Source organism: Ornithodoros turicata, chromosome 4, assembly GCF_037126465.1.
Source record: "Ornithodoros turicata isolate Travis chromosome 4, ASM3712646v1, whole genome shotgun sequence".
Lineage (NCBI taxonomy): Eukaryota > Metazoa > Arthropoda > Arachnida > Ixodida > Argasidae > Ornithodoros > Ornithodoros turicata.
Window position 1 is genome coordinate 63279851 of NC_088204.1, and position 27873 is coordinate 63307723.

At 46.5% G+C, this 27873-nt stretch overlaps 2 protein-coding genes across 2 annotated transcripts in view; one reads left to right on the forward strand and one right to left on the reverse strand.

Annotated features, from left to right (window-relative positions):
- The window catches only part of LOC135391677 (uncharacterized), an 83156-nt gene that overhangs the window by 23330 nt on the left and 31953 nt on the right, over positions 1-27873 (reverse strand). Inside the window, exon 2 of the mRNA XM_064622016.1 lies at positions 11120-11281. Within this exon, the coding sequence (XP_064478086.1) occupies positions 11120-11281 (162 nt within the window). The remainder of the gene's footprint in view (positions 1-11119; positions 11282-27873) is intronic.
- LOC135393310 (uncharacterized) lies at positions 2590-6144 on the forward strand. Its single transcript, XM_064623782.1, has 3 exons — positions 2590-2692; positions 3177-3577; positions 4083-6144. Exons 2-3 carry the CDS (start codon positions 3204-3206, stop codon positions 5761-5763), a joined length of 2055 nt encoding a protein of 684 aa, XP_064479852.1. The 5' UTR covers positions 2590-2692; positions 3177-3203; the 3' UTR covers positions 5764-6144.

Sequence of the window (27873 nt, forward strand, 5' to 3'; positions counted from 1 at the left end):
CATCTCACAATAAAGTTGTTGTTGTTCTATTTGCACGAAGCAGCTCAATCATTTCAAAATTGTGCTCCGTCATGCGGGTTCGGAGATTTGTGCTCAATCGCTTCGCCGCGGCACCGCTTGGTGGCAGGGTGGCAACCCAGTGTTATATTTGTTACAAACTTCAGTATCGGGAACTCAGGTAGAGATGTGCGCCGAGGGAAATTTCGTCGGCGGCGTACCTCCTATTTTTGTGCCGGCGGCGGCGTTGGGGCACCACGCCGATCTGCTTCAATCGGCGTGACCCATAGAAACCATAAAGAGAAATAAGGAGAAATCATATGATTTCTATGGCGTGTCCCCTCTCCGCCCCCGTCCCGCTTCTCTAAGTGTTATATAAAAGTGCGGCGTGAACACGATGCCGTCGTTTTGTAGTAAGTTTCCAAGCTTTTAAGTACAAATTATTGCCAGCATGCTCTGAACGGACGACTGTCGGAAAAAGCAGAGAACGTGCGGGAACGAGAACGAATACAAAGAACGTGTACGGGCTCTTGGCACCGCCAGCTCTTGCGGTATCGGCGGCGGCGAAGCTTGTGCTATGGTGGGCTAGAAATATGGGTGTGCCAATCGGCAAGTTTTTCAGGTACCCAAAAATGAACGATGCTCCAGGGACGCTTAAGTCCGCGATAGGGCCGCGCTCTGGCGGATTTTCTTAAGTCACGTGATGTTCCACTACAGTTTGCCCAAGAGCGCTGGTGTGCGAATGTCAGAGCTTGGGATGCGATACGGACAAACAAGGACACGAGTCACTCGTTATCAGTTGTTTTGTTGCAGGTATCACCGCGGCTGGCCTTCACTGCTTTTTTATTTGTTTGCTTTTGAACTGAGGCAGCCCGACGAAACAAGAAACTCTATACAGCAATCTATTCTATCAAGCATTAACACAGTACCATCCCAAGCAGCAGAATGTACTGAAAGTCGAGTGCAATAGGGGTGGACGGGTATGTGGAAGGCCTTGAACAGACTCGTGAAACTAAAGAACATTGATAAGACACATACTGTCCACCCCTATTGCACTCGACTTTCAGTACATTGTGCTGCTTGGGATATGACGACAGTGGCATGTCTTGCGACTTATGACTTACGGCACGACGGACAGGTTTCGTACGAAACGCCGCAAAACTGTGACAAAGATTCTCAGCAGGTGAAGATAGGCGAATCGACGATACTTTCGAGTCGCTAGTATAGTATCACAAACTGACGAACAAAATCTGTTGTGGCCCTTAGTACACTGCGAAACCACAACAGGAACCATTCTGCTGTCTACTGATCTCACTCTATGTTAGAAATATTTTCACCAGTGGAATATTATTCCACGAGAACCCCTTCATTTTACGTCTGTCGAAGCAAGAAGTCGACGAGATAGCGTATTTTTTTAAAATTTTTTCCTTATTTATTTTCTTGTTCACCAAACTTGGGAATCAAAGCATGTACACGCCCACGCGCTTTACTGATAAGGTGACGAAGGAACATCCACAGCATGGCATGTGTTATCACATCGAGACGTTCAGGTGTGTGCCATTAGGTGGCATTAGGCACACCCGTCAGCACACCCGTATGCCGTGGTCACGTGACGACTTCGACGTACTGTCCCCTAATTGACAACCATAAATGCAAGCAGAAGGAACAGTTGCCGCTGAAGAAAGCTTCGAAATCAAAAATGTTTTATTGCTTACACGGTGTTACAGGCGGAGACTTAGTTTTCCTTTGTAGTTCGTGGCGAATCCGCATGGTTCGCTGCGAGCGACGACTCGATCTATCCGTCATTTGAGGGACCCCCCCCCCCCCCCTTCCCCATGCATTGGATAGGCCGATTGGCACACCCGTATTTCTAGCTCACCATACTTATGCACTCAGCGCCAGCCACGGCGCACACCTCTAAACTCAGGTCAGTTTGAGGTTGCCTAGCCAAATTATGCCACCTGCTGATGACAGCTGTCGCTCATGTTTTTCTTATTTTCTTATGAGAAAAAATACTCTGAAAATCAGTAAAAGTCGCTGGAAAAAGTAACTGAGTTGCAGATAAAACTGCCTCAATGAAAATGCGTCTGGATATTTCACTCAAGGTGCACAAAAAGCATCCCTGGGTGCTAACCATGGGCTAACCAACGTTGTTGTTGGTGGTGGTGAGGGGGGGTGATATAGGGGGAAGGTGCGGTCAGCCTGCTCTGAAGTGGCGGCTCGGTGCATCCAGGGGAGGGTGAAAGAGGGAGGGGAGTGATGATGGTGGCACAGGAGAGGGTAGGGCGTGCTAACCCTCTTGCTCTGGGATTTGGGTAGTCTAAGAGGGCCACCCACCACAGAAAACATGCGAGCATCCCTCAGAAGTCTTCATTGGGAAGCTCCCTGTACCACGGTAACCGCCAGGATTATTGGCGAAGTTACGCCACCTGAACCGGTGGTTGGTGCCGTTGGTGCTAAATGCGTGTTTGCGAAACGCAACACCCTTTGATCTTTCTAGAATACAATCCCTCGACGAACGCGCGAACGCGATGCAGCAGACGACGCAGAGTCACGTGATATCTGAAAGTTCCGTCTGCTTCCGTCCCTCCGTCACTTCCGAGTGAAAGCAAAAACGGCAAAAACCCGCGAAGAGCAAGGAGTATTGTTTCGTATTCGTTCGTATGTTTTGTCGTTCCCACGCAAGAAACAACAGGTGAGAATGAAGCATTTAGATTTATGTTAAACGCCCAACAGCAATTCATCTTGTTTGTAGCTTCAACTAATTGCCACACGCTGCATCTGTCAGAAATTGTCTTGCATGACAATGGAAACCGTAACTAGTTCTCTACGTAGTTCAGCCTGTACGAATTTCGTTGTCTTTCATTGTGATTTTTATTGCATATTCTGTTCGTAGCAAAGGGTCAGGCCTCACACATGAGCAGAAAGCTAGAAAATAAGGGAAAACAATTCGTAATTATACTTGTCTAGCGGTTTCTAGATTGTACTCTTTAGAATGGCACTTCTGCCACACAATCGAGCTTTGACGTTAAACTGTCGACGAAGTTGAAGTTGAAAGATTTTCCAAATTTTCCTTCTGTGGAACAGAACCATAAAATTTAGCCCCCGGAAGAAGGGAACCATAAAATCTAGCCTCCCCGGGCGAAGAGAACCATACAATTTGATTTTTTGCCGCACAGCATAACAGCGCTACTCAAGGCTCCAGAATGGTGACAAGATGCGTTGTAGGCTTCGCAGACGCTTTGGCCTGGCGCCCAGTGAATGTGGTCAGCACGTCACCCGAAACCAAATTCTGCAGCCTCTGCGGCATCATCCCTAACAAGATAAAAACCTTACCTTGCACTCACTCGTTCTGTGACAACTGTTATGATGACATGCAAGCCCAGAGTGAGCACAAGTGTTGTATCGATGGCTCAAAATTTCTTTGGGCTGAAGACTGGCACAGCTGCAAAGAGCAAGTCCTGGAGATGACTGTCTGTTGCTGGAATGCTGCCTACGGCTGCGAATACGTGGGACCGATCTCGAGGCTTTCAGATCACTATGCACGGTCGTGCAACTACCACTTCGTTCCGTGTTCAAGGTTTGTCTCCTTCGGTTCTTGAGCAGACATGCAAGTTTTCTGTTAATTGCTCTGATGGCGGCTAAACTGTGGCATGTGCGTAACCACACGTACAACAAATCTGTGCCACATCAGAAGGTTCTTACAAAAATATCTGACATTTTTTTGCAAGGTTTGTGTCACTGGGTTGAAATTACAGCACCCTTCAAAGGTGATAAGCCTCGTGATGAGCATGAAACCCTGCTTTTTTTATCAATAGAGGGAAAATACAAATTTAGCCACTAATACGAGCACCGGGGAACTCAGCATCTTGTGTTTGAAAGCGAGAAGCTTTTTCTTTTGTTTTTCCCCTTTTCTGTCACCTGAAATTGCCTGATTTTACCAAATTTTACGTAATTTGAAATAAAACCCAATATTAGCCCTGATTTTCAAACACCACAAGACCTAAAAGCACGAGAGCATATTTATCAGTGATTGTTGCACAACTCTAATCCATACGCTGTGCAACCCATTTCCTTTAATGCAGATGCAGTGAGCTGACGCTGCAAAGCAAGATGCTGTACCATTTCGAGAACACCTGCCCTGTCAAGCTCAATCTGCAATCCGTCAAAAGGTCACCCGCAAAGAAGAACGAGAGGAAGAAAAGTCCTGCCCAGGGGACAAGTGCCAAGACACACGTCCTGGACAGAGGGGGCAAGATACAGCCATGCCATTCCTGCACGGACATCGTAGCACACGTCGCCCATCTCTTCCGCACATTTCTGGTGTGTCTGAACAATATGTCTCAGACAGATGACATTGTTGTGCAGCTATCTTGCTTGAACTCTATCTGTGAGAAGGGTATGAGTGACGTCATTGACATGTGCGAGAGACTCCTCGAAGGAGTGGAACTGAGCGTGGAACCATGCCCAGACAGGATGATACTGGGTCATGGTCAAGTAATAAAATCTGACACAATTCATACAGAAGAACATGGCAATGCAAAAGTGAATGGGGGAACACAATTTTCCCTAGTGTGCCCGGCTGACACGCTGAAGAAGCTGATGGACGCTATAGGTAACGCCAACACTAAAATGGTCGATAAGACAACAGAGTTTGATGCGGACGTGCAGGATTCTGGTTTGCTCGAGGGAAGTTTGAATGTTAACTATGCTGTGGAAAAAGAAACAACTGAAACAGGATCTAGATCACAAACTTCATGCTGTTTTGCAGATGCTGCTATGCAGTGCAGTATTGGGGTGCCAGATAATGAAAATACAAACACAAAGTCAAGAAAGACAATGGCGGCAGAAGTTATACTCTACACTACTGATGACGTTGCACATTTGACAGAGACCGCCGATGCTGCGACACAAAGCGAGGTGTTTCTGACACACGAGGCTTGTAGAGGAAATGCTGATAAATGTGTTGCAGACGCTGAAACACAGACGATGTGGCTCACTGCTGCCACTGCAACGCAGTGTGGCAGACAGCATTTGCTGAAGGACGTGGCCTGTGGGGCTGACGAAATCATTAGCAGGACAACTCAGTCTGTTCAGACTATCGACCACGGCATCCAGAACAAAGCCTGCGGAACAGATCTGCCATTTTGCAGAACAAGTCTAGCAGAACACAAGAGTGATTTCTGGAAACTTGTATCTACTGTTGAGCGTGCAACGCAGTGCACAATCTTGACAGATAAGAGGACAGATGCTGAAGAGGATAACCGTGTGGGAAAGAGAATAAAGAAGCTGACGGACACAATGGTACTCGTGAAACAGATGTTTGAAGCCATGGTATGGTGCGTACCGAGATTTGCGGCAATAAAAGCCAGGGCAAACGTGAAAGGCTCCGCCAGGTGCAGCAGCGAAGTGTTTGTTATCCGCGGCTATGCCGCACGTCTGCAAGTAAAGCTAAAGCTGGCAGACGACAGTATGTACCTTCAGTTGTTCCTGATACTGTGCTGTGGGCCCACAGACGACGAGCTGGAGTGGCCTTTTGCCAAGCGCTACAGGCTCTTGTTAATTCACCCGGAGAACTTTTGGCAGAGCATCTCGAGCGAGCACGATCCCACATCCGGAGATGGCAGCTACCATCCACTTGCGAGGCCTGACGGTTTGCACAAGGTCGGATGGGGAAATAAGCGCCTGTATGATGTACAGAAAGCCGAGGCCGAAGGGTTCATCGTGGATGACTCGCTTAGAGTTGCCGTCGAAGTTGTTGATTGACGTGGTGGTTCTTGGCTGTTGAGGTTGCACAGCAGCAGGAGCTGTGTAGTGTGTGGACACACACTGCTTTTTTTGCTTCTTCCGATATAATAACTGTGAATTGCTACATATATTTTTTACACCAGTTTTCCTGCAGTGCATGAAGATCATGGTTCAGTTTTCTTTGCCTGGTTCTCTACCACGCTATGCGAGTATATCTCACGGTTGTCGTACTTAAATTGTAGTACGTAGTAAAATTTGGTATATTAAGTATCAATTTACGTACACGTAAGTGTCGGTGTATAAACCTAATCGCTGTGATATCATTTATATTCATTTGCTCATGCTTTTTGATAAAACCTGTGTCAGGTATATTTGCACAATAAACCATATTTCCCAATATTTCTCCAACCCCACAACAAGAAAGGTGTTTTTCGCGTGTCTTTGAACTGCATTACTTGTGTGTTCAGAAAGCCCACAAAAACCCGGGTTACATCGGTGTTGCACTTGTTACACTTGCTTTGTTACATCAGTGTGTTCTGAAAGATAGGTCTCCCATCAACTTCGTGGTTCAGTGTAGACATGTTTTTTTCCAAAGACTGCCTGGATATGCCAAAGATCTTGCAAATATGCAGTGTTTAGAGATGATCAATGTACGGCAGAAACTAATATTGCGTGCAAAACGAATATTTGCTCTGTACCTGTGTCGACCACAGTACTGAGGAAACCAGCTGAAAATTGACACTCATAATGCAGCCACATAAAACTGCCTTTACTTTGTGCAATTGATTGCACGTGCATCGAGTAACAGCGAAAAGCAAATCTTATATAGCAAAACAAAAATTGAGAATGTCTAAAAAAAAAATTCATAATGCAGTCAAGACCTTGGGTCAGGACCTGGCAACATTTCAAACAGACTGTTCTATTACTGGGCACTGTCCTCATTATTGGGAGTGTATTCAAAAGGGTCAGTAGCATGTTGTGAATTAACTCTTGGATTGACAGAAAAATCCATCCATCCTGGGACAACTTTCACCCTTGGCAGCACTTTGTTAGGGGGGAGAAGTGTGTCAGAGCCGAATGCATGTTTACATCTATTTATTTGATGTATTTGTTTATTGTTGGTACGTTAAGAGCCTGAAGGCATTAACATCAAGGTGGTATTGAGGGAACCGAAAGTTAAGGTGTATACTGCAAGTTTCAACTCTGGGTAGCTTTTTTTTTTTTTTCGTTGTGTGTGAGATGGGAGAGAGCTCTGAATGTAACAAATACTTAATGAGATATTGAGCATGCATCGGAAAAATTTTACAGGCCCTTTCATGGGGAGAGTTTCTGTGAGGTTTCGGGCGGAAAAAATTAACTCGGATGGCTTTTTATTTAATTAAACCAGTTAATTATATATCTATCTCTTCATTACAAGACTTGCTCATAACCACCCTTTTTTCATTTCGAATTGCTATCTTGTCGGCAATCTGACATTGTTTGTACAGCGTTTGCGATGACATAAAAGACTGGAAAGATGTAAGCTCTATGTATAAGAAAAATGGTTAGGAAGACCTAGAGCAAATCTAGTTGCGAAGTGTTTCTAGAGCTGCTTTTGACTTAATGCCATGTGGGTGGAGTGTGTTGAGCCTATGTATGACAAATGATTCCCTATCACGTGTGAACCTGAATCCGGTTAGTAGGAATGTATAATCCTTATTGCTGTACAGGGATAGGCGTTGGGCTGAACAAATGGTTGGTAGTGCTCCAAAGAGATACCACGCCAACCAAAGGGCAGAGTCAAGGCAGCTAACCATTTCTGTAGACCAAGGGCGGATCTATACCCACTGTTTGGGGGGAGGTGATCCCCCCCCGGATCCGCTGCTGCTAGAGACCAAAACCACCTTTATCTAAAAAGCCTGCGCACTCGTCGACGTGATGTAACAATTAAGTGTCAGCCAATCAGGAGCGTGTTTTCAACGACTGTAGCCAATCACGAACGTGCTTTCAGCGGTCGTGGCCATGGAGAGGAACCACCGTCGTCAGCGAGTTGTGATTGAACGTCCCCCGCGTACTAACTTGTAAATAAAGCGCAAAAACGGTCTCAATCTTTCTCAAAACTGATTTTATGGAAAGGGTCTCGCACTTTTTGTCAAAATATTTAAGTCTGCAGGTTCCAGGTGGAGCTGCAGTCAGTTGCGGGTTCTTGAATTCGCAGAACGGTGAATCGCAGTAGCAGACGAATTCTGACTCCTAATTGAAAGAGGGAGAGGAGGCGGTGCGCAGCCTTTCTCTATCTAGGCGGTGTTGTACACACTCACTGCGCCACATTTGCAAATGTACGTGGGACAGCTTTCGGAGTTCCGGGTTGCAAACCGGGAAGAAGGCCTGCATAACATCATTGGCCACACGCGTGGAATCTCTCTCGATGCCATTCCACACGCTAAGCGACGATTTGCTGTCGCCGCACGGTAGGCGCGTGCGTTTTCGCCACCGCACAGCGAGCACGAAGAGGTATGTGTACGCCGGAAGAACGGAAGAGGCATGCAGACCACGTCGCTGCTTTATCGACCGCAGGCGGCACTCATATCGGGGAAACCAACAAGGCGCGCGCAATTCCGCGTACGTCACGGGGGACGTCATCACCGCGCACTATTTCATTAGGGTGGAGGTGCAGAGCGGCCTACGCGCCACCAAATGAAACTGGCGGATTGGAGGATTGCTTCCTCGCCTGCTTTCAGATCGCTGTTTCAATCTCCAGAGGACGGATTATGCTCTATTTGGCACGCCATTCTCGGAGGGTCTCGGGAGCAACTAAAATTGATTGATTGGCTGACTGATTGGTTACTTCGCAAATGTGTAGTATTTCGTGCTTTTGTATCTTCTGTTGCAACTGGTTAACACTTTCCGCTCGTCACAAAGGAGGAGGGCAACTTTTCGAGGACAAGCTCGCACATTGCAGAGTTGGATACAAAAAGAACAAAGAAAGAGGGGGAAAGAAAGGAACTTTTACGGCAACGTCTAAATTTTACAGCACGTCTGTCGGTGTTGAAGCAGCGATTTCCCTCTGGTAAACCGTAGTTTAAGACAAATCAATGCGTTAGGCAGATGCAGCCCCCCCCCTTTTTTTTTCATTTTTATTACAGTATTCTTCTATATCATAGAAGGTAACTGTGCTGAGGCTGGAAAAGACACACAGACGCACATAACACGCGCGCCGCCAAGGTGCATATAAGAACATGAGAGCTTGTCTACGAGACGTTGCCAACTAAGCGTAGTGGTTAGCGCATACCATCGGCAAACGAGATGTGTGGCTTTTTCGACGACTGCCGCATTTCAATCTTTCCTCCTACGTGTCTCTTTCCAATCAACCAGCAGCAACACTTCCCCGTGCCGCGAGCGAGAAACAAAACGGAAGGGTCAGCGGGGTGGTCGGGAAACGAGAGCAATTAGACAAAATGGAACAATTCAGATAGCATCCGGGAACAATGGCGTGTGGTTGAACTGGTGTTCGTTTCCGCGTGAGATCCCAGTTACGAGTGGTGTGTCGGTGAGAAGATTTTCGCAGGAAACTGTCGCCACGTTCCTTCGAAAGTGTCGGTTGGAAAACCCAGGAAAAGGCGGGGCACAGCGAGTAGCTGAATTCTAAAACTGCGTGCACGGAGATCGCATCTCAACGTGATATATGGGAGCAGAGTAGACGGTAATCAATGCAGTTAGTATGCACATTACCGATACGATAGACGACCGGAAGTTCCATTTATTATTCCCTAGAATAACTTATCAGAATTTCCCTGTCGGTTAATCGGAATATTGTCGCAAAATACGAGGCTTACGTGCGAATATTTTTCGACGGCCAGAATATAGCTTGCTAGAATCTGTATCGACATCGTTGCAAACGACGACGGCTGCGCGGCGTCTACCGTTGCACTTAAATTTAATTAAACTAATTACTTAAGTGTCTTCAGTCACAATTTTCAAAATACACGTGTAGAGCAAGAAATATTAACATAAAAATGTTTTAATTTCATTCTCGATCCCAGCACCGGCTGTGCTGTCTCTGTTCGTCTTGTTTTCTTGCAAACTTAGAACAGCACAGTTCCCCGTGACGTCAGCCCAGGACGCACACTAACCCGCATGTCCCCCACTTCTTCCTGCCGTTTACTCTCCATCTCTCCACGTCTGTACGCCGCTCATAGCCACAGTTGCTTCGCGGCGCTAATACGGATTTTAAAAAAAAATCATTCTCTCTCGAAATATCCTGTACGCCGTGGCTGCCTGTGAAAACTGTTCTCAGTGACAGCGGTAGTGAGAATGGTTCTCTTCGAGGGGTGCAATTAGCTTATACGCCTCTAATCGATTAATTATTCGAAGTGATATCACAGGAGTTTACTTTGGGCCAATCACGTTTTGTGTGAGATCTGCATTCAGATGAAATATCGGGATCACTTCTGGCTTAAAAGTCCTCAAAGTGTTACTACGGACTAAATCTCGTGTCTTCGGAATGCTACCCAAGTTACGTTACTGAAATCTTCTTGCCTCACTTTACATTCCTGCAAAATATTTTGGCTCTACGTGACGCGAAAGGTAGAGAAAATAAATTTTTATTTTTGAGAACTGTGACGTCATGTTAGGTTCGGATGGAGCGCCCAGGCTCTCTCTGGCAACGCTGTTGCCCTTCGCCTCTTCCGGGGGGGAGGGGGATGAGGCGCCGCTTTTTGCACTCCGTTAGCGGAGCCCCACGTGACATATCCTCCGACCGCTCCGTCCTTCGAGAAAACACAAAGCAGGGAGAAGACGCCTCCCCCATTTTCCCCTATTTCGATCAGCGTCACGTGACTTCTCCATCACGTGACCCTCCCCGGACGCCAGCGTCGTAGCTAGGAGACCAGTGCCCTCTCCAGAACATGACATCATGTTATGGTTGACATCATCTTATGGTTACGTCACCCACTCCTCGCGACATCGAAACTTGTGGAGGCTCAACATATCTTCAAAATTGACAGAAATGCACAGCGTCTAGAAACAGGATTGAAATTTCGCGTATAGAATCCTATAATTCTTTTCATGGACTAAATAAAATAAACGCTGTTTTCCGAGTCCGGAGTGGCACTTTAAGAAGACTAGTGACTCTATGAGGACGATAATCCTCGATCGTCTGTCGAATATTCACACCAATCAAAAGTATTCACGTGGTTCTGGCTCCTCCCATTGCTACTTGTAGCGACGAAAATAGGTGATACGTGCGTGTATCACACGACAGTGAACGCGCTCTGCAAATATTCTCGATGTTCCATTTGCCGGCCTAACTATCCCCAGAGCAAATCTATATCAGACGCATGCAGCAGAAAAAGATGGTCAAAATAGAAACAGAAGACGTTATTCGGTTACTCACCGGCGTAGGGATGACTGGGCCGACCATAAGGCGGCACCCTGGGCACAAACCTCCGGTTGGGCTCGTCCGGCCTTAGACCCAACATGGCCCGACAAGATGGCGCCTCGTGTGACGTCAGTCGCCACGCGATGCCGCTCACTGTAATCAGCACTATGCCCACACCTGAGAAAGAACAAGAAACAAAAAACAGAGGTTACAAAGGCGCACAACGTAGACGAAAGAAAAGCAACAAGGTATATTTTTTTGTGATGACTGGGGCGTTTCAACAAAGCAGACGACACGACAACATTCGCTCGAAACTCATCTCTCTCTCTCTCTCTCTTTGGAACTGAAACAATAGCCGAATGTACACAAACGTGGAGCAACACAAAAATGAAGTACGCTGTTCCCTGCACAGCATAGTAGTATTTCGGTCGTAAAAGTCTTCTGTGAGCCGCGAAGGCCGCTCAAAGACAAAGGACCATCCCACACGATTCTTCCATTTCCCCCATTGTCACCACAGAGACAAACCACAATTTCTTTCTTGGGAGACGCATATTTAGCATTCCTCTTCTCCGGGGGAGCAACGCAATACCCATTGTGGCTCACTGGGTGCCCGTCGTTGATGTCAACCTTGTACAACTGTCGATTTGCGCAACGCTTTGCGTTTTTTAGTACGGGTTTGTAGACTGATTGCGAAACGTCTTTTTTTTTCTTCTTCTTGTAATTAAGAATGAGTGGAAGGGTGGGGGCAGCCGATGGAGTCATCAGGGCTTCACGGTCAGACGTAAACGCATGTGTGTGTGTGTGTGTGTCAGGGACGACAAAAAACAAAGGGACGTTTTCACTCAACACCGTTTCCTCTTTCATGCGCACGTTTTTTTGCGTCCTTTCTATCAGGTCGTAATTAAATTGAATGAGTAAATAGGTAAATGAAACACAAAGAATGGAGGACGGCGAGTGAATGAATCATAAAGCGGATGCAAGGATACCTGTATCGTCTGTGTTGTTGTTCTTGGAGGTAGGAAGCTTCGGACTTGATAGTTGTCTCTCTGATTTCTTTCTATTTTCTTTCTAGCACCGTGATGTATCCGGGGCTAATGAACAATGTACAGACGTGAGCAGATGGAGAGAGGACAGCAGGATGGAGTGGGAGATAGCGGTGCCAGCGTAACGTAGTGGTTAGCACTCTCGACCCTTTCTCGACGACTGCCATATTTCAGTCTTTTATAAGCGAGAGTATATCCACTTGGCCAGGCCGCAGGTTCTCTCTTTTTGATTTTTTAAATTACGGTATTTTCCGGTGTATAACGCGCACTCGTGTATAACGCGCACCCCTAAAAACGAGCCGAATTTGAAAAAATGTTCTATGCAGAACGCGCACTGCAATGGTGTACAAGCTTCTGTACTGCCACCAGTACACACAATAAACCAAAGCGGTGTATCATATATGTATATGCTATATTTGAAGCACATTTAGTCTAACCCGTTAAACTCCCATGCATCAGCGTCGCTGTCATAGTATACTTCAGTCTCCTCCCTGCTTTTCGTTTCGCGTCCCTTCTCAATCACGCCACTCTTCTGAAATGAATTCAAGATTATAGACTGCTGGAGGACTCCAGTTCCATTTCGCCGGTTTTGTCAACTGACCCTAAGATATATGGGGGAAAGCCACAGCACACTCTGCAAGAGGCTAGAATTTGTATTCACCGACCTGAAAAATAACTCTGCAGGAAAATATTTCCGTGCACAACGCGCACCGTTAGATAAAGCGCAGGACCTCTTCAGAGCACTTTCTTACTGTATAACGCGCGCGTTATACACCGGAAAATACGGTAAAAAAACAAACATAAATTTGATTCCTCTGCACTCGCACACTGCGGTGTTATTAGTAACATTTTCTTTTTCCTTCGCTATACTTAGAGCTACAGACCAATCCTGTTTCCTCAGCCCATCTGTTGGCATATCTAGGATCGTGCACGTGAACATATGCATGCTACAACACTCAACAAACACTGACATTACAATGGACAATCGAAAACGAGATAAGCTCTTTTTTGTGCACTAAAGCGGCCTACAACGACTACCGCAGGACATATCGAGGAAGTCGAGTCCAGTCCCGTACACGTCCACTTACTTTACCAGTAAACAAGTATACGCAGTTGTCGTTTGTCAACTTGTTTGTCGTTGGGGAGCATACTTAATCCTCAACATGAAACCACATGACACTGATCACACACGAGAAAACAAACACTGCATTAAAATATGGGTGTTTGTGTGTTCCAGCCTCAGAACAGTTCCTCCAGCCCCATTGTATGTTCCAAACAGTTCCAAACAGAACAGTTCCTCCAAACATATGCTAACGGAGGGAAGGCCCTGCGCGTAAATTTCAGCACTTGCGGGGTGCAGTTCCTCTTTCCGGCCTGCTAAACAGTGCTTACGTAAGAAACACTGTTCTCTCGGCCTTTTCCGATATCTCAAATGAATGCCACTTAGCCGTTCGCCCTTGGAGCACTATCTGACCGCGAAGAAAGAGACTGTGGTGACGTCATCAATAAGGGAAACACGCACTGAATTAGTCGACGGAAACAGCTCGAAGGCTTCGAAACTGCTTGGAGCTGTCGAAGCAACGTGGGTCAAGGTGTATAATTGACGAACAGAGAACAATTCCAATTATATTCCCTCGTTTGTCGCCTCCTCCCTTCACACTTACAAAGGCCGGAAGAAGCCGAGAAGTCACGATTGGAGCCGAATGGGAAGATTGGATGGATCAAGGTGAGGTTTACAACAATGCACGCCCGCGCGATATACGCGGTTGCACACGATCTTCGTTCGTGAAAAGTCAACCTTCAAAACATGTACACACACACACAAAAAAAAAAAAAAAAAGGAGGCGGAACGATATAAATATCTTGTACGTACAATTTTAACCTCCAAATTTATTTCTTTACTTTTATTATACTCAGGACCGTAGTATAGGCTATGGTATTGCAGTGGGAACGAGCATTTAAATGTACGAGGCAATGGAGCCACATAGATGCAAGCCACTGTGCAATGTTTAAATTTAGAAGAAGAAAAAAAAAAGCGGCATGGTCGTACCGAAGACTGGGAGGTAGTGAGTTCGAATCCTACCACCGACTGTGTTGTCTGAGGTTTTCCCTGGATTTTCCGAAGACTTTCCAGACGAATGTCGGCATAGTTCCCCCATAAGTCGGCCCAGGACGCATACTAGCCCCCTTGTCCTCCACTCCTTCCTGCTGTCCTCTCTCCATGTGTCCACATCTGTACGCTGCTCATAGCCACAGTTGCTTCGCGGCGCTAACGCGGAATAAAAAAGGAAAAGAAGAACAAATGCGCAATTTTTAACATACAAAGAAATTATCCCGAGCTACGGGCGGACCGACACGGTGGTTAGCCTCACTTACAACACTTAGTCTTTTTAAATCGAGTTTAGTTACTGCCATTTACTGCTGCTGCTCTATACGCAGCCGCTATCACCAACGAAATTTGCCCCCAGAGAGGTCGTCGTCCTCAGAGATGCAGACCACGCTCGCAAAAGTTCGAAACACCGTATAAAAGCAAAATTTTAGCCCGGTAGTACTTTGCACGCAAAAGACGAACGTGAAAGCCTCGGGCACCCAAGTTTGATACGCAATATTAAGTTCGAGCATCGTACGACACTAATTTCCGAACTTTTCAAATAAAGAAAAGAACAAGACTGCCGAGCACGCCGTACCCAGCGGTGGTACATCAGGCTCTAATTATTTGGAAGGAAAACCGTACAGAACGCAGCAATTGTATAGTGCACGCCTCACGCCTGGAAGATCATAGCCGACGGCGGGGGAGACGGCGACACTGCGAAAAAGCCCGGAAAACTTTTCTCCATCTCGAAGAACAAGAGAACGTACAGATGTTCTTAAATGGGTAAAGTGCTCCAAATGTCTTTCCACATGTCTGGCGAAATGTCTTCGTCGAGGAGTTACTTACTCGATGGAGCTTTATTTCTACGACGCGCAAAAACGATCTCTCCTTTCTTGCCGTTGGCAACAGCGACTCGGTGGAAGTGCTCCACGGAAGAAAGGGTCGCCTTCTCGGGGATAAACTTCGCTTTGCAGGCGCTGAGAGGCAAGGAAGTAAACGACGCCATGGAACGCCCGCGCACACTAATGCACTGGATGATGCATCGCATGACGGAGAAACAGGATGCCTTCTAGATACTCTTCGATATTACTATATTTTTAGTCATTAGTTATATTACTACTACGTATTTACTTATATAACCGTAGGTAAAGCATTTTACATTTTTAATTCTACATTATTTAAACTGCGCCAACTGCTAACGTGTATTTACTTGTTACCTGTAAAATTACTTTTTTAATCGTATTACGATTACAACTACAATGTTCAGAGTAATTAAATTAGTTACTATTACAAAATAAGAATTGTAATTCAATTACAACTACAGTTAACTATAAAGAGGAATTGAGTTACACTGAATTGCATTGATTTCAATAGATATTTTTGCTGTATAATTGAACTACGTATTTAATGAAAAGACAAACGACTAGTGGACTAGATGAAAGACGGGAAAAGAGTGGTGGTAGTGGAGCACAATGCTTAAGGATTGTACAGTCTTGGAATTGCTGAGCAAATCTATTTATTACTTAGTAGAAATATTACAATATTCGACAGGGGAAAAGAGCAATTTTATAACTTATGCTAAACACAAGGGAGATTGCTTCTCCGTCTATAGCGAGAGGGAATGCTGCTCATGCGTCAGGTTATAAGGTCCGTCGGCCTTCACGACCAAGACCTTCTTCAAGTCCTTGTTCATTATACCGCCACAACTTCTGTTCATAAATATACCACCAAAAGAAAACTGATGCTCCATTGGATCACTGCTGGGTAGCCAAGTAGGTTGACAGGTACCTTTCAAATTATTTCTCCTATAGTGCAGCACTTTCGTTTTTGCCACACTCAAACGTAAAACTTTCAGTAGCCTCGTCATCAGATTACTTGTGGACATTACAACAACTTTATTGAAATGATGAGTGGGGAATTTCATCACCACACTATGAGAAAAAAGTGGGGAGTAAATGGCTTGTCACTTAGAACACTCCCTTTTGGAGTAAAACTTACACCCTCCAAGAGGGAGTTCCACTTCACTCCATTCCCCAGGAGTAACCATGACATCAGTTACAGGTATCATGCTGACACCATTAAACCGATTTATGCCAGTGCCTCTGCAGCTGCTTTGGGATCATCTGTGAAATTTCTGACTTCGAAATATCTGTGTATCCCCTTATAAGCAACTCGTCGTAGTACATACTCGATGGGGACGGGAAAACTTGTGCGTGAAAGAGGAAGGGAAGTGTTATGATAGAGTACAAGAGGTAGGGGATGTGACCTCCATCTAAGAAATTTAAGTAGTCTCACAGAACCACTCACTATAAAAAAAAAAAAAATCCGAGCTTCCCCCAATAACCTTCATTGGGAAGCGCATCCTCGAATGGGGTAAACTCCGGGATAAGTATTCGACGTAATTAGTGTGTCAGAAGGTCACATTTCACGATATGCTGCCACGTAAGGGTCAGAACTTCACCAACTGAGAGTTTTAGTGCAAAACCATGAAATATATAACAAAAATTATGCAATATATGGATGGCTGCACCGTAGTACACAATTTTATAACTCGAAAGTCGCCGTACGAGAAGGGGGTGATGTCACACATCACTTGTCCATTAAAATTTGGCCGGCAAGAGGGAGTCCCCATTTGCAGTGATGAAGTTACGTGGCAACTGCACGAAGAAAGAGGCAGTCAGCGACTGACTGGGGGAGTGGAAATGAAGTACGTGTGGGAAGTTACTCCCCCGTTACTCCTTTTTTTCTGACAGAGCTGTAATGTGATGAAATTTTGAGTCGCTTCAGAGTGAGGACTAAGGAGCCAAGTCCCTACAGTGTCCAAAAACTTCAGAAGTTCATTTAGGGCAGAGTGTTGGTGGGTTGGATTTGTCCATGGACCAAGCAATTTGGACATAGCGAGAGGGCGAGAACCCAGCTGACTAAGAGACACTGAAAGTGTGGACCGGAAAGCTTCCTAGTGTTGGCAATGAAGAAGGATGTGCTCTAACACATATCACCGCAGTGACGTCATCTAGGCATTGTTTTAAGTTGTCACATGGATCCGATCTGTCTTGAACCTGGAACGCGCCATAGAACTTGAGATGAGATCCTTGTCTCATTGCCTTCTCGGTGAGTAGCCATACGCCAGCCAAGCGCATACCATACGCATACGCCGACGACGAATTACGTGGGACTGTCCTCGCTTTGACTGCTGCACGCGCTTTGCGTCCGTGTATAGTCCGTACACGATAATCTTGTCTTTCGTGAAAGAGCGAAAATCGCCGGGACATTGCGAAATAGACTCAACATTTGATGAGGTGAGTTGTATCCCAAATCACATACCAAGTAGCTCCAAAGGTAATTCCGAGTGCATTACAAATTACTTGCAGAAGTAATTCAATTACAGTTACCATTACGTAATATTGAATGTAATTCTTGACGTAATTAATTAGGAAGAATTACAGCAATTGAATGACTCATATAATTAATTTACAGTTCTACCTGTCTACTTCCTCTTTTTTTTCCTTCGAGCTTTGTGGTGATGGGAGATCATCCTGGAGGAATTGGTTGTTGCAATCTCTTCCTATATTCGCGTATTTCTTTCGACAATTTTGACAGTGATCTATACGTGCATTCTTTGCATGCGAACATGATCTCACATCGTCAGTTCGCGGTCTAAAAGCGGGAAGCAGAATTACTGCATTTTCTTCGTTATCTCGAACCAATTCCGAAATGTGTTCAGAATTGATATGACCAGAAAGTAAGACCGTGTACCGGAAAGTATAGGTGGCGTGCATGTGACGTCACACCCAGTGCCGTGTATGCCAAAGGGAGTCTGCCATTAATGAGATCTGCCGATACCTGAGGCTCCACCCACTTTTTGATGTGTCTAGCCAATCACAGGTCGAAATACGGTTGTCTATTATTACATCCATCCAGTACTTATACCTCACCCTTATTTGCTGGGTGCCACCATTTTCGAGAAACTCGTTTGATTCGGATTGAAACGGATATCACTGGTGACAGACCAAAAGGACGGATTTTGCGCCCACTTTTATCAACGCCATCTGCACAGAGAGGGGCATGTCGGGAAGGCTCAGAATTGCAGAAATGGTTGCTCGCAGAAGTGATTGGCCAGGACGGCGGTACAACCGCTTCTTCGTAGCAGACGATAGCCGGTATGAAGTTTTATATCACGTAATGTAAGTACACTGAATCAAAAATGAGCAAAGATGTATGTATAAATAAAATGCAATTATATAATGCAAAATCCTACGTATACGGGTCGTCCTTCTTGCTATTTTCCTGGTATCACGATCTTAACTAGGCCTAACGTTAGCGACGAAACATCCCATTTTCACGTAATTAATGATGGCGGAGCGAAAGTTGAAGCTGATTTTGCAGATGCGTACATGAGGATATATAATCACAGTATGAAATTAAAGTAGTCTGTGAAACAAGGGATAAACTGATGTTCTGAGGCTGGAGATGGCTGAGAAGATGTGGGTTCGATCCCTACAGCTGGCTAACCTTTTCAGTGACTTTCATCTTTCATCGTTAGTCTGTGAAATTTTTTTGTCACGAAATCTCCGCTTCGCCCTTCCAAGCACCATCCTCCATCTTGGAGAAAATTTGGTGTCATGGCAGCCCCCATGGAAAACGGTAACCAATTACATGCGCCTAAGTTTGATTGACAGGTCGAGCCTCTTTTTTAGGCTCCTCCTAATGGCCAGACTCCCTTTGGCACACACGGCACTGGTCACACCATAGCTTTACCCGTGCTTTTTCCCTCTTTCTGGTGAACCAGCACATCCCACATATACGCGTGCTTCATTTCTCTCTTTCTGGTGAACCGGCGCACTCTATGGCACCCCACCTATAGGACGTCGGCAAATTTTTCACACACAACCTAAAGAAGAAAAAAAAAAAAAAAGAAGAAGAAGAAACGCGTGCGGCGGGCACCTAGCAATTTTATGTGCCCGACCACATTTTACGCAGCACCTCGGGCCATCGTGGGAAAGCCATCTACTTGGGTACACGCACGTTATTCACGAGACACGTGGAATTTCAGCAGCAGGGTACCCCCAGAATCGACATAAATGGCAATACCGAAACGTTACGTACCCCTCATAAGCCTTTCAAAACAAGTAGAACCCAATAGTTCTCGAACAACAAACCTCTTTCGCGCAAATCGGCTTCCAATCTTATCGCTCAGAGCAGAGAGGCACGTTCGGCCTTTATCAACTCAAAGCAGCGCGGACAGAAGACATTGACGAAACATCGATTTCAAGCACCCAACGATAACGAGTCAGCATCAGGGAATTCCCGCGCGCACGTCATCATCTCTTGAACTTGGAGATAAGGAGCAAGCTCATCTCCGCAAACGTCTAGTAGGTTATCCTCCAAACAATGTGGATGTACGCTCGTGATACAGAGAAAAAGGTACCACGACTAATCTTTAATACAGTCGTCTATTCAATTATAAAACCGTCTTCCGCGTACCACAGAGGGGACCTCACGTTAATCCGCCGATTAATCCACCAGGTTACAATGGGGGGACGGCACTCTAGAGGGCGGCAGATAGTCCCACAGGAAGGGACGCGACCTATGCAACGGGGGACAATAAGAGTGGCCAGCTAATGAATGGCGGCCTAAACAAAGGACGCTCCGCAGCGAGACAAAAGAATCTTTCTTCCAAAAGGTCGACTGCGCGCCCCCTGGGGTATTTGTCACTCGGCCAAGGTCGATGGAGACATGTCGGTAACTTTGTCAACGATCGATTGCACTTGCTGCACGAAACAACACGATCTGGTCGGTGCGGAGACAGATCACTAACGGATTAGCCTCGGTGGATCAGCTGGTTGCGTGTCTGTCTGCTGACCCCAATGTTACGGGTTCGATCCCGGTCGAGGACGCCAGCAACTCGGTGGTAGGGTGCAAGTTGCTTAAAAACGCCGTCTTCCGCGGAGAACGTCAAATAGGGTACCTTGGATGTTGGCACACGTCAAAGAACCCTCGCGGGGGCAAAATTAACCGACCACTGTGGCGACGTTCATGACCATAGCTTTCTTGCGATGTAAGAGCAATGAATTATCATCAAAAAGCAAAGAGAAGACGCAGGGATAGGCATCACGAAGCAACTGTGGCTGTTACAGACATGGACACACTGAGATGGGGCGGCAGTGCTGCGGAAGACAGGGAGGTAGACTAAGTTACGCCAGTTTGCCTCTGCGCAGGGAAGAGGGTAACGTTTAGAAAAACCACGTGACTTATATGCTGTCCACTCACAAGTATGGGGGTACTCGTAGACCGGCATGAGTCCGCAGGAGATGGTGGTGGTTGTGAAAGGTCCCGCCGTTGTCAACCTCACAGACGTGGCAACGTCACGACTGACGCCCTGGGGGAATGTGCGTCCTGGGCCGACTTCTAAGGGAACTGTGCCGATATATGTCTGAAAGCATCTGGGGAAAACCCAGGAAGAAAACGCAGACAGAACAGCCGGCACCGGGATTCTAACCCGGGTACCTCCCAGTCTCGACATGGCTAGCACGCTAACTTCAGCGTCACCATGTGCCACCTAGATGGGGCCCCTATGATAGTTTCGGTGTCGGCGCACTACTTGTTGCAACGTGGTCATGCAGCTAAGTATCGCAGCCAATAGGAACAAGTGCAGGGAGGGGCTTACACGTGTCGTTTTTAGGTTGAACTCGATTGTAGTTACAGGCGTTGCGGCACTTCTTCTCGGGTTATTTCGGATAAATATAAAATGCAATTATTCGCCTCCACGTGAGCCCACATCCCAAGTTTTGCAGCAAAGGGGGTAATAACCGCGTAGAAAATTGGCACCGCCAGTGCCGTACTACTCATACGGTTCTGACGTCAGGGCAGCCGTCTCCGCCAGTGACGAAGCGCGAGAGAGGCCACGTGTTTACGACCACCAATGGGAATGGCTGGAGCTCTGATGTCAGAGCTTGACGAGTATACGTGCGTTCAAGGGGATGTATATCGCGAAGTACGACAGGTGCATGATGTCATGAACCACATCTATCAAAGTGTCACAACCCATTTAAGTTCTTGTAAAAGACGGTCTCCAATCCGCCATCGTGAAAGTTGCACGCGGAACGAACGGGAGCGGCACAACCCTGAATTTCCCACAGGTGACGGAACAGCCTGCATTAGAGTTCGTTACGAAAACATCGTCTTGGCCTCCATTTTTGGTCAGCTGGTCTCGGTACAGCCGTAGCGCAATGCGTATAAGTCACGCGAGTGACAGCCAATCCTGGACCCCTTCAAGGAGCGTGGGCGTGCAATAACAAACCATAGTGTCGTCAACTTGGGGGCCCTTACTACTTTCCACTTTGTGGGCCAAGGTCGTTCTTGCTGGAACGAATGTTTCGCCAATTTCCTCGGCTTTCTTTCGGTCCCTTATCTGTGTCGCGTGAGCAAGGACAATGGGACGGACGACTGGGAGCACGCATATGCAAAACAAACAAGAAGAAATACAAAACAGAAAAAAGCCGACACAGTAATCGTCCCCCGTGCGAACTCAACCTATCTCGTCTTGCACGGCGTCTGCACGTGACCCGTGCGTTTAAAGAGGAGTCCAACGGATTCACGCCTCCCTGGCTAAAATGCTGGCTAGTAAACGGGTCGAGCGTGCGTGGGCGCCGAAGAAGATAACGTTCGTCACGTAATACTTCCTGCGGTCGTTGGTGGGGAATCACGGTTTCAAAACAGCTTTTTTTTTTTCGAAATGCTCCGTAAACACAGATCTCGGTGGACAAATGATACGGAATGGAGTGTCATTCAGTGGCATACTCTGCACGGGAGTACCTCGATATTCCCGGTTGTGAAATCCCGATCTCGAAATTCACGTTCTCGAAACAAGGAAAATCAAGGAGTGTGCTCGATTGCTATACGTACTGTAATTTCACGCGTATAATACTCACCGCAGATAAGCCGCAGGACGCGTTTTCAGGAATGTTTTGAAAATTTTCTGGCAGATAAGCCGCACTCGCAGATAAGCCGCGGGCAGTACGAGACGACTGATTTGTGCGACAAACGAGACCATAGAGAAGGCCATAAACCCTGTGGTCCACACTCCAGGGTCGGCATAGTGTACAACAAAGGAGGTTTGTGTACTTGTTGGGCGTTTTTCCTGGAATTGATGGGTCAGTGGTCTTCCAGAAGACGTGAATCCCTGTCCCCACTTTCGTTAAAGTTGCTTGGGGGAATGCACCAGGAAGATCAATCTACTCGAATGTAGACCCGTTCCTGTTACGCTCTGTTCCTGCATCGGCAGGGCACTGCTGTTCCAGAAACTCTGTCGGCCCGTTCCTTAAAACCGACGTAAGGGAAAATACCAGGAAAAAATAGTCATCACATAAGCCGCACCGGTAGATAAGCCGCAGAGCGCCCGTGAGAAAAAAACAATCGCGCATAAGCCGCGGCTAATACGCGTGAAATTACGGTAATGATATGCCGCACTTAAAAAACATCACGTCACTGTTTAGTCAAATCGTTTTAGCGAGTGAAAGCCACATTTTAGCAGCCGTTTGGGCTTAGCAGGGCGGACACGACGGAGCAGAATGTTGGTTAGTTTATTATCAGGTTATAATCCAAGTTCGGCTTTGCATTTCTATGTCCAGGTTAGTCTATGTTCGCCGTTGGCAGCTTCCCGCGGACTGTGCATTTTATAGTCAGATAACATTTGCTTACAGCAGTTTTTTTGCAACGGTAATTTCGGTCACTTTATTTCGAGGTTAGACGGGAGGACCTCGATATTGCTGGTTGCGAAATTCCCGATCTCGACAATCACCTTCTCAAAGCAAGGAAAATCAATGAGAATGCTAGATAGCTACGTAAGATGATACGCCGCGTTTAAAAGCACGACATGACCATTTAACCACTAAAATTCACACGTTTTCGATATCTGTCTAAGTCGTTTTAGCGAACAAAAGCCACATTTTAGCAGCCGTTTGGGCTTAGCTGGCCGGACACGGCGGAGCTGCATACTGGTTAGTTTATTATTAGGTTAGTCCAAGTTCGATGATTGCGTTTCTATGTCCAAGTTAGTCTATGTTCGGCCTTGGCAGTTTCCCGCGGGCAACTGCTCATTTTATAGTCATATGACATTTATTTAGAGTTTATTTTGCAGCTGTTTTATTACTTTCGGTTTGGGCAGGACCTGGCGCTTCATTAGGCTCTCCGCAAAACTTTTCTTTCAGAGAAATCGTGTCGTGAAACAGGAAGACAGAACATCTCGTTCTTTCAAAGGCGACGGAGAGGGACGCGGTCATCAAGTTTACGAGACATACCGAAGCTTGCAGGAACTCAAACACAAAACTATACAGAGGAGGTCCTTGAAGGCTGCATTTCACAATCTCTACGCTCTGTGTATATGTGTAACGAAGTCAGCCGTGCATATAGACAGAGAGCACGCAAAGTGGTGCCGGCCGCTGGGCCATTTCCGCCGCCGCCGTTTGACGGTCTGCCACTATACAGACACTTCCTTCTCTTGTGCGCTGGACGCATAACACGAGAAGGACACTCAACGCCATATGCCGGCTAAAGAGAAGAAAGACACAAGAGGGCGCTGTTTCGTGTGCATTGCTGAATTGCGTAAAAGAGCCGCGGAAATGACTCAGGAAAAACCGCGGCGATTTTCGCGGACGACAGAAAGATGGGCGAGAAGGACTGACTCTCGGGTGCACGGCGTATCCGTTTTCAACAGTTCGGTGGCGTTCGTCCTTCTTCTGTGCAAGTCCCTGCGGATTTCGCAGAGGAATCATCGTGACGAAAGACAGTTGATGCCATTATAATTGCGTGAATAGAAACTCGACGATGGAAAGCAAGATTCAGCATGTCCGTAAAAGTAGGTTTCATATCTAGAAAGCAGTCGCAGTAATTGAAGAAATAATCGAAACAACTCACAAGGGACACAGAAGCAAAGTGATTCGTTCGTTCGTTTTTTTTTTTTTTTTTTTTGCGTATTCCTGCAGCTACACAGCAAAATTGTTTACACCTTTTGGGCGTACAAAATAGGGCATTTTTGTAGATAGACACTCTTCATTTATACTCGCACGCTCAACTGAAAAGTGTAATAGCAGTGTTGAAAAAGGTGCTTGCACAACACCTATTTGAAACAAGTGTTTGAAATGAAATAAACGCCGTGAAATGGGATTTCCTGCAGAACATGCCTGCAACATGGACTGCAGAGGATGCAATGTCGCTTTCTGCGGATTATACAATCTAGAAGGTAGAGGGGTAGAAAATCTAGCGAACCGGTAAGGAAATGTTGAGGGAAGTGCCTCAGGACGAGAACCGCCAATATTTCGAACAGAGACTGTTCTTCCTTCCCTCAACACTTCCCTCGACATTTCCTTACCGGTTTGCTAGATTTCCTACGCTTCTACGTTCGCTACCGACGATCCGATTGCCTTAGGAGGTAAGCGCACCGTCCTGACCCTACTCGCCCCCAGAAAAGGAACAGTCCCTGTTCGAAATATCGGCGACTCTGGTCCTGAGGAAGTTCCCTCAACATTTCCGTACCGGTTCGCTAGATTTTCTACGCTTCTACGACGATCCGATGGCCTCTGGAGGTAAGGGCACCGTCCTGTCTTTCTCTCGCCCCCCCCCCCCCCCCCCCCCACACACAAAAAAAAAGAACAGCAGCTGTTCGAAATACCGATGGCTCTCGTCCTGAGGCATTTCCCTTAACACAATCTAGAAGGGTATTTTCCGGAACACCCTCCTGTCATGGTGTGTCAATTACACCACAGAGATATGTGCCATAGGACAAGGCATTCACACCCGAACTGTGACAAAAAAAAGTTACCGTGCACCATGTACCAAAGACATCGATTGTCACTTTTAAAACCACAGTATATGTCGTTTCTCCGTAGTCCACAGTAAGTATATGGGGTCTCCACTCGTCCCCGTCACCCAGCGTATTGCTTAATTGTGTACAATTACGGGTGGCACAGACAAGTCTAATCGGCGTATCGGCAATCAAGAGCGATCCGTCTGCTCAAACAGTATTACAAAGAGGCGGAGGACATCCTTATGTCATGGCTATGACCAATGGAAGCGTAGATAGAGGGTCAGCAGACGGGGACGCTTCGGCCGTCGACTACAAAGGAAGCTCCATAGGAAGAACCTTTATCGCCAAATGCCATCACCATGTGCTTGGCGAGGGCTCTTTGTGTGCGTGGCCACTGGCCCCCAGATCACTATCAGCCAGATCAGCACGTTCTGTAGCGGGCCTGAGCAGGTGAAGGCCGTACAAGTTGAACCCAGTGGCGGATACAAATTGCACCTCACAGTCATCGCCTACATAGGCTCCTACCCGCCGTCAGAAGAACACACACACACAAAAGAAGAATATGAAATTTGAGGTGTCTTTCGACTGTCGCTCGCCGTCATGTTGACACATGGGGAATATTCGCCTCTCCAACTACCTACAGAGGCGCTCGCGTCGTCCTCAAGATGGCGGAGAAAAGAATGATTGCCGATGAGTAAATCGCCCTGCTTCATGTCTTCATCCACGAGACACGCTTCAAAACTTGTACAAATAACATAACTCGCGCGTGGCTTCCTGCTGTCTTCGTTTTTCGTTCATGCCGCTCCTGTGATAATCTGCGTTTCGCTCTGTGGAATTGAGCAGTGCTGTTGCTGTTCGAGATCTTTAAGCCGGGAAACGCTATCGTACACGAGTTGCGGCAGTTTCGGGCGAGCATGAAATATACTTGTCGTCTGTTGTTACTATCATTCATTGAGTACTTCAGCTGGTGTCCGCTAGGTGGCGAGCAGTCAGCTGGAGAGGCGATTCACCTACGTCACATTGTGACGTGCGGTGACGTGGCATGCTCGTAAGCTCCTCCCGCTGGTGGTCACTTTTCGTGCTAGCGGCACTGAAATATGACAAAGTGCGCTATTTTTCAATGCGACAACCATCGTTTTTCATAAAAGCAAATGTGAGAACGACAATGACGAAGTGTGTTCGGGATGAAAGATGGGTACGCAGTGGACCGGATTTCAAAACGCAGCTCAAGGCTTCGTTTTCGAGCAAATGCTAGATAATCTCGGCATTCGTTTGATATGATGTGAAAACACCCTATTATCACAATCGAATCTTTATGGTAGTTGCTGTTGAATGAATGTTTAACTTTGCTTGATGCGTCGACATGCCTCGGGGCACGTGGTGCGAAATAGCGTTTGATAGGACTAAATAAAATCTTCTATATTACAGATCATGGAGTGTAATTGAGTCATATTCCCCTTCTTGAACCCCCCTCCCCGTCTCCATCGAGTGAATTGGTCAATACTGTGTGAATAGAACATGAATGTTTCGTAACCACGCGACTTTTTGCTACTAGCATGATATTTCCACTGTTTTTTGTGTATCCATTGGTAAACTATAGTGCCCTCCGTAACGCTGTATGGCACCTAAATAAAACATAGAAAAATTTATGCCGACATGAAATTCCGGATACAGGGTGGAACTGCAGCAGCATGTATAGAAAAGCAGACTGAGCTGTTCCGAACCATTATTTTCCGTTTCGTACACTAATCCTCTCTACCACGCGAACACTGCTAAAAAAGCAGAAAAATGAAAAGGAGAACTTTTTACCGCTTTTACGGCTTAAGCAACAGAACCCAGCATCTCAGTTCAATACTACGCCACAGCGCTGCTTGCGATACCCACGTTTATTCCTCCCCTAACCTTCCCAACGTAATCACATTTTCGTTTCCAGTACGACTCACTAGAGGGAGCTGCACCACGACAATAGTCGCCCCTTACCACTCCATTACTTTCCCAATAAGGAAACCTGCACTGAAACGCAGACAATACACGGGACTGTACCACACCTTCATACATTATGATCACCCACTGTACGTGTGTGCACGTTTGGACAGAAAGCTATATAGGCATATATGAGCACCGTGCAACATTACAGAAAATGAGTGCGTCAGAATTCCGTGACGCTCCCATCAGAGGACAGAAAATGGCCCCTTTGTGTTGCGGCGGTGTTGCGATTCCCCACTCCGTTCAATGGCTGACTCGTCGAAAATAATTTCGCTAGTGTTTTGGGGGAATGCGTGGAAGACAATACGGACCGTTGATGGAAGCGGCACAAATGTGGCGTCCCTCTTTCAACGGGGTATATATTACTCAAGGCCAGTGAACTTTTCGGGTGGGCCAGTCGGGAGTTATCATCGTTGGAAGAGAGTAGAAATGGTCTCGTTCCGTCTGTACAAACAGCGGTTTTCTAGCGCATTACGTCAATGTTTCTATCACGTGCCTGCGAAGGCTCAGATGGTGATGTTATGGTCACACGAGATCGTTTGGTGCGGTGCGTGCTAAAGCAGTGGTCACACTTTCTGTCGTAGAGGAAATGACATTATTATAGTAAATAGAGGAAATGCTTCCCACGGCAGTCATGTCACTGCGCGCAGAGCGTGACCGCACGCATCACCATAATAATCATCAACAACAACGCATAGTAGACATTATGACACTTCGTCCCCAGTTCTGCCGGAGTAGAATGTAATTCAATCTGCATTCCAAGTTTTATAGCAAAGAGGGTAAGAGATGCATCCGCGGATCCGCTCAGATATCCGCGCGACGATCCTGCTTTGCGGATAGAAAT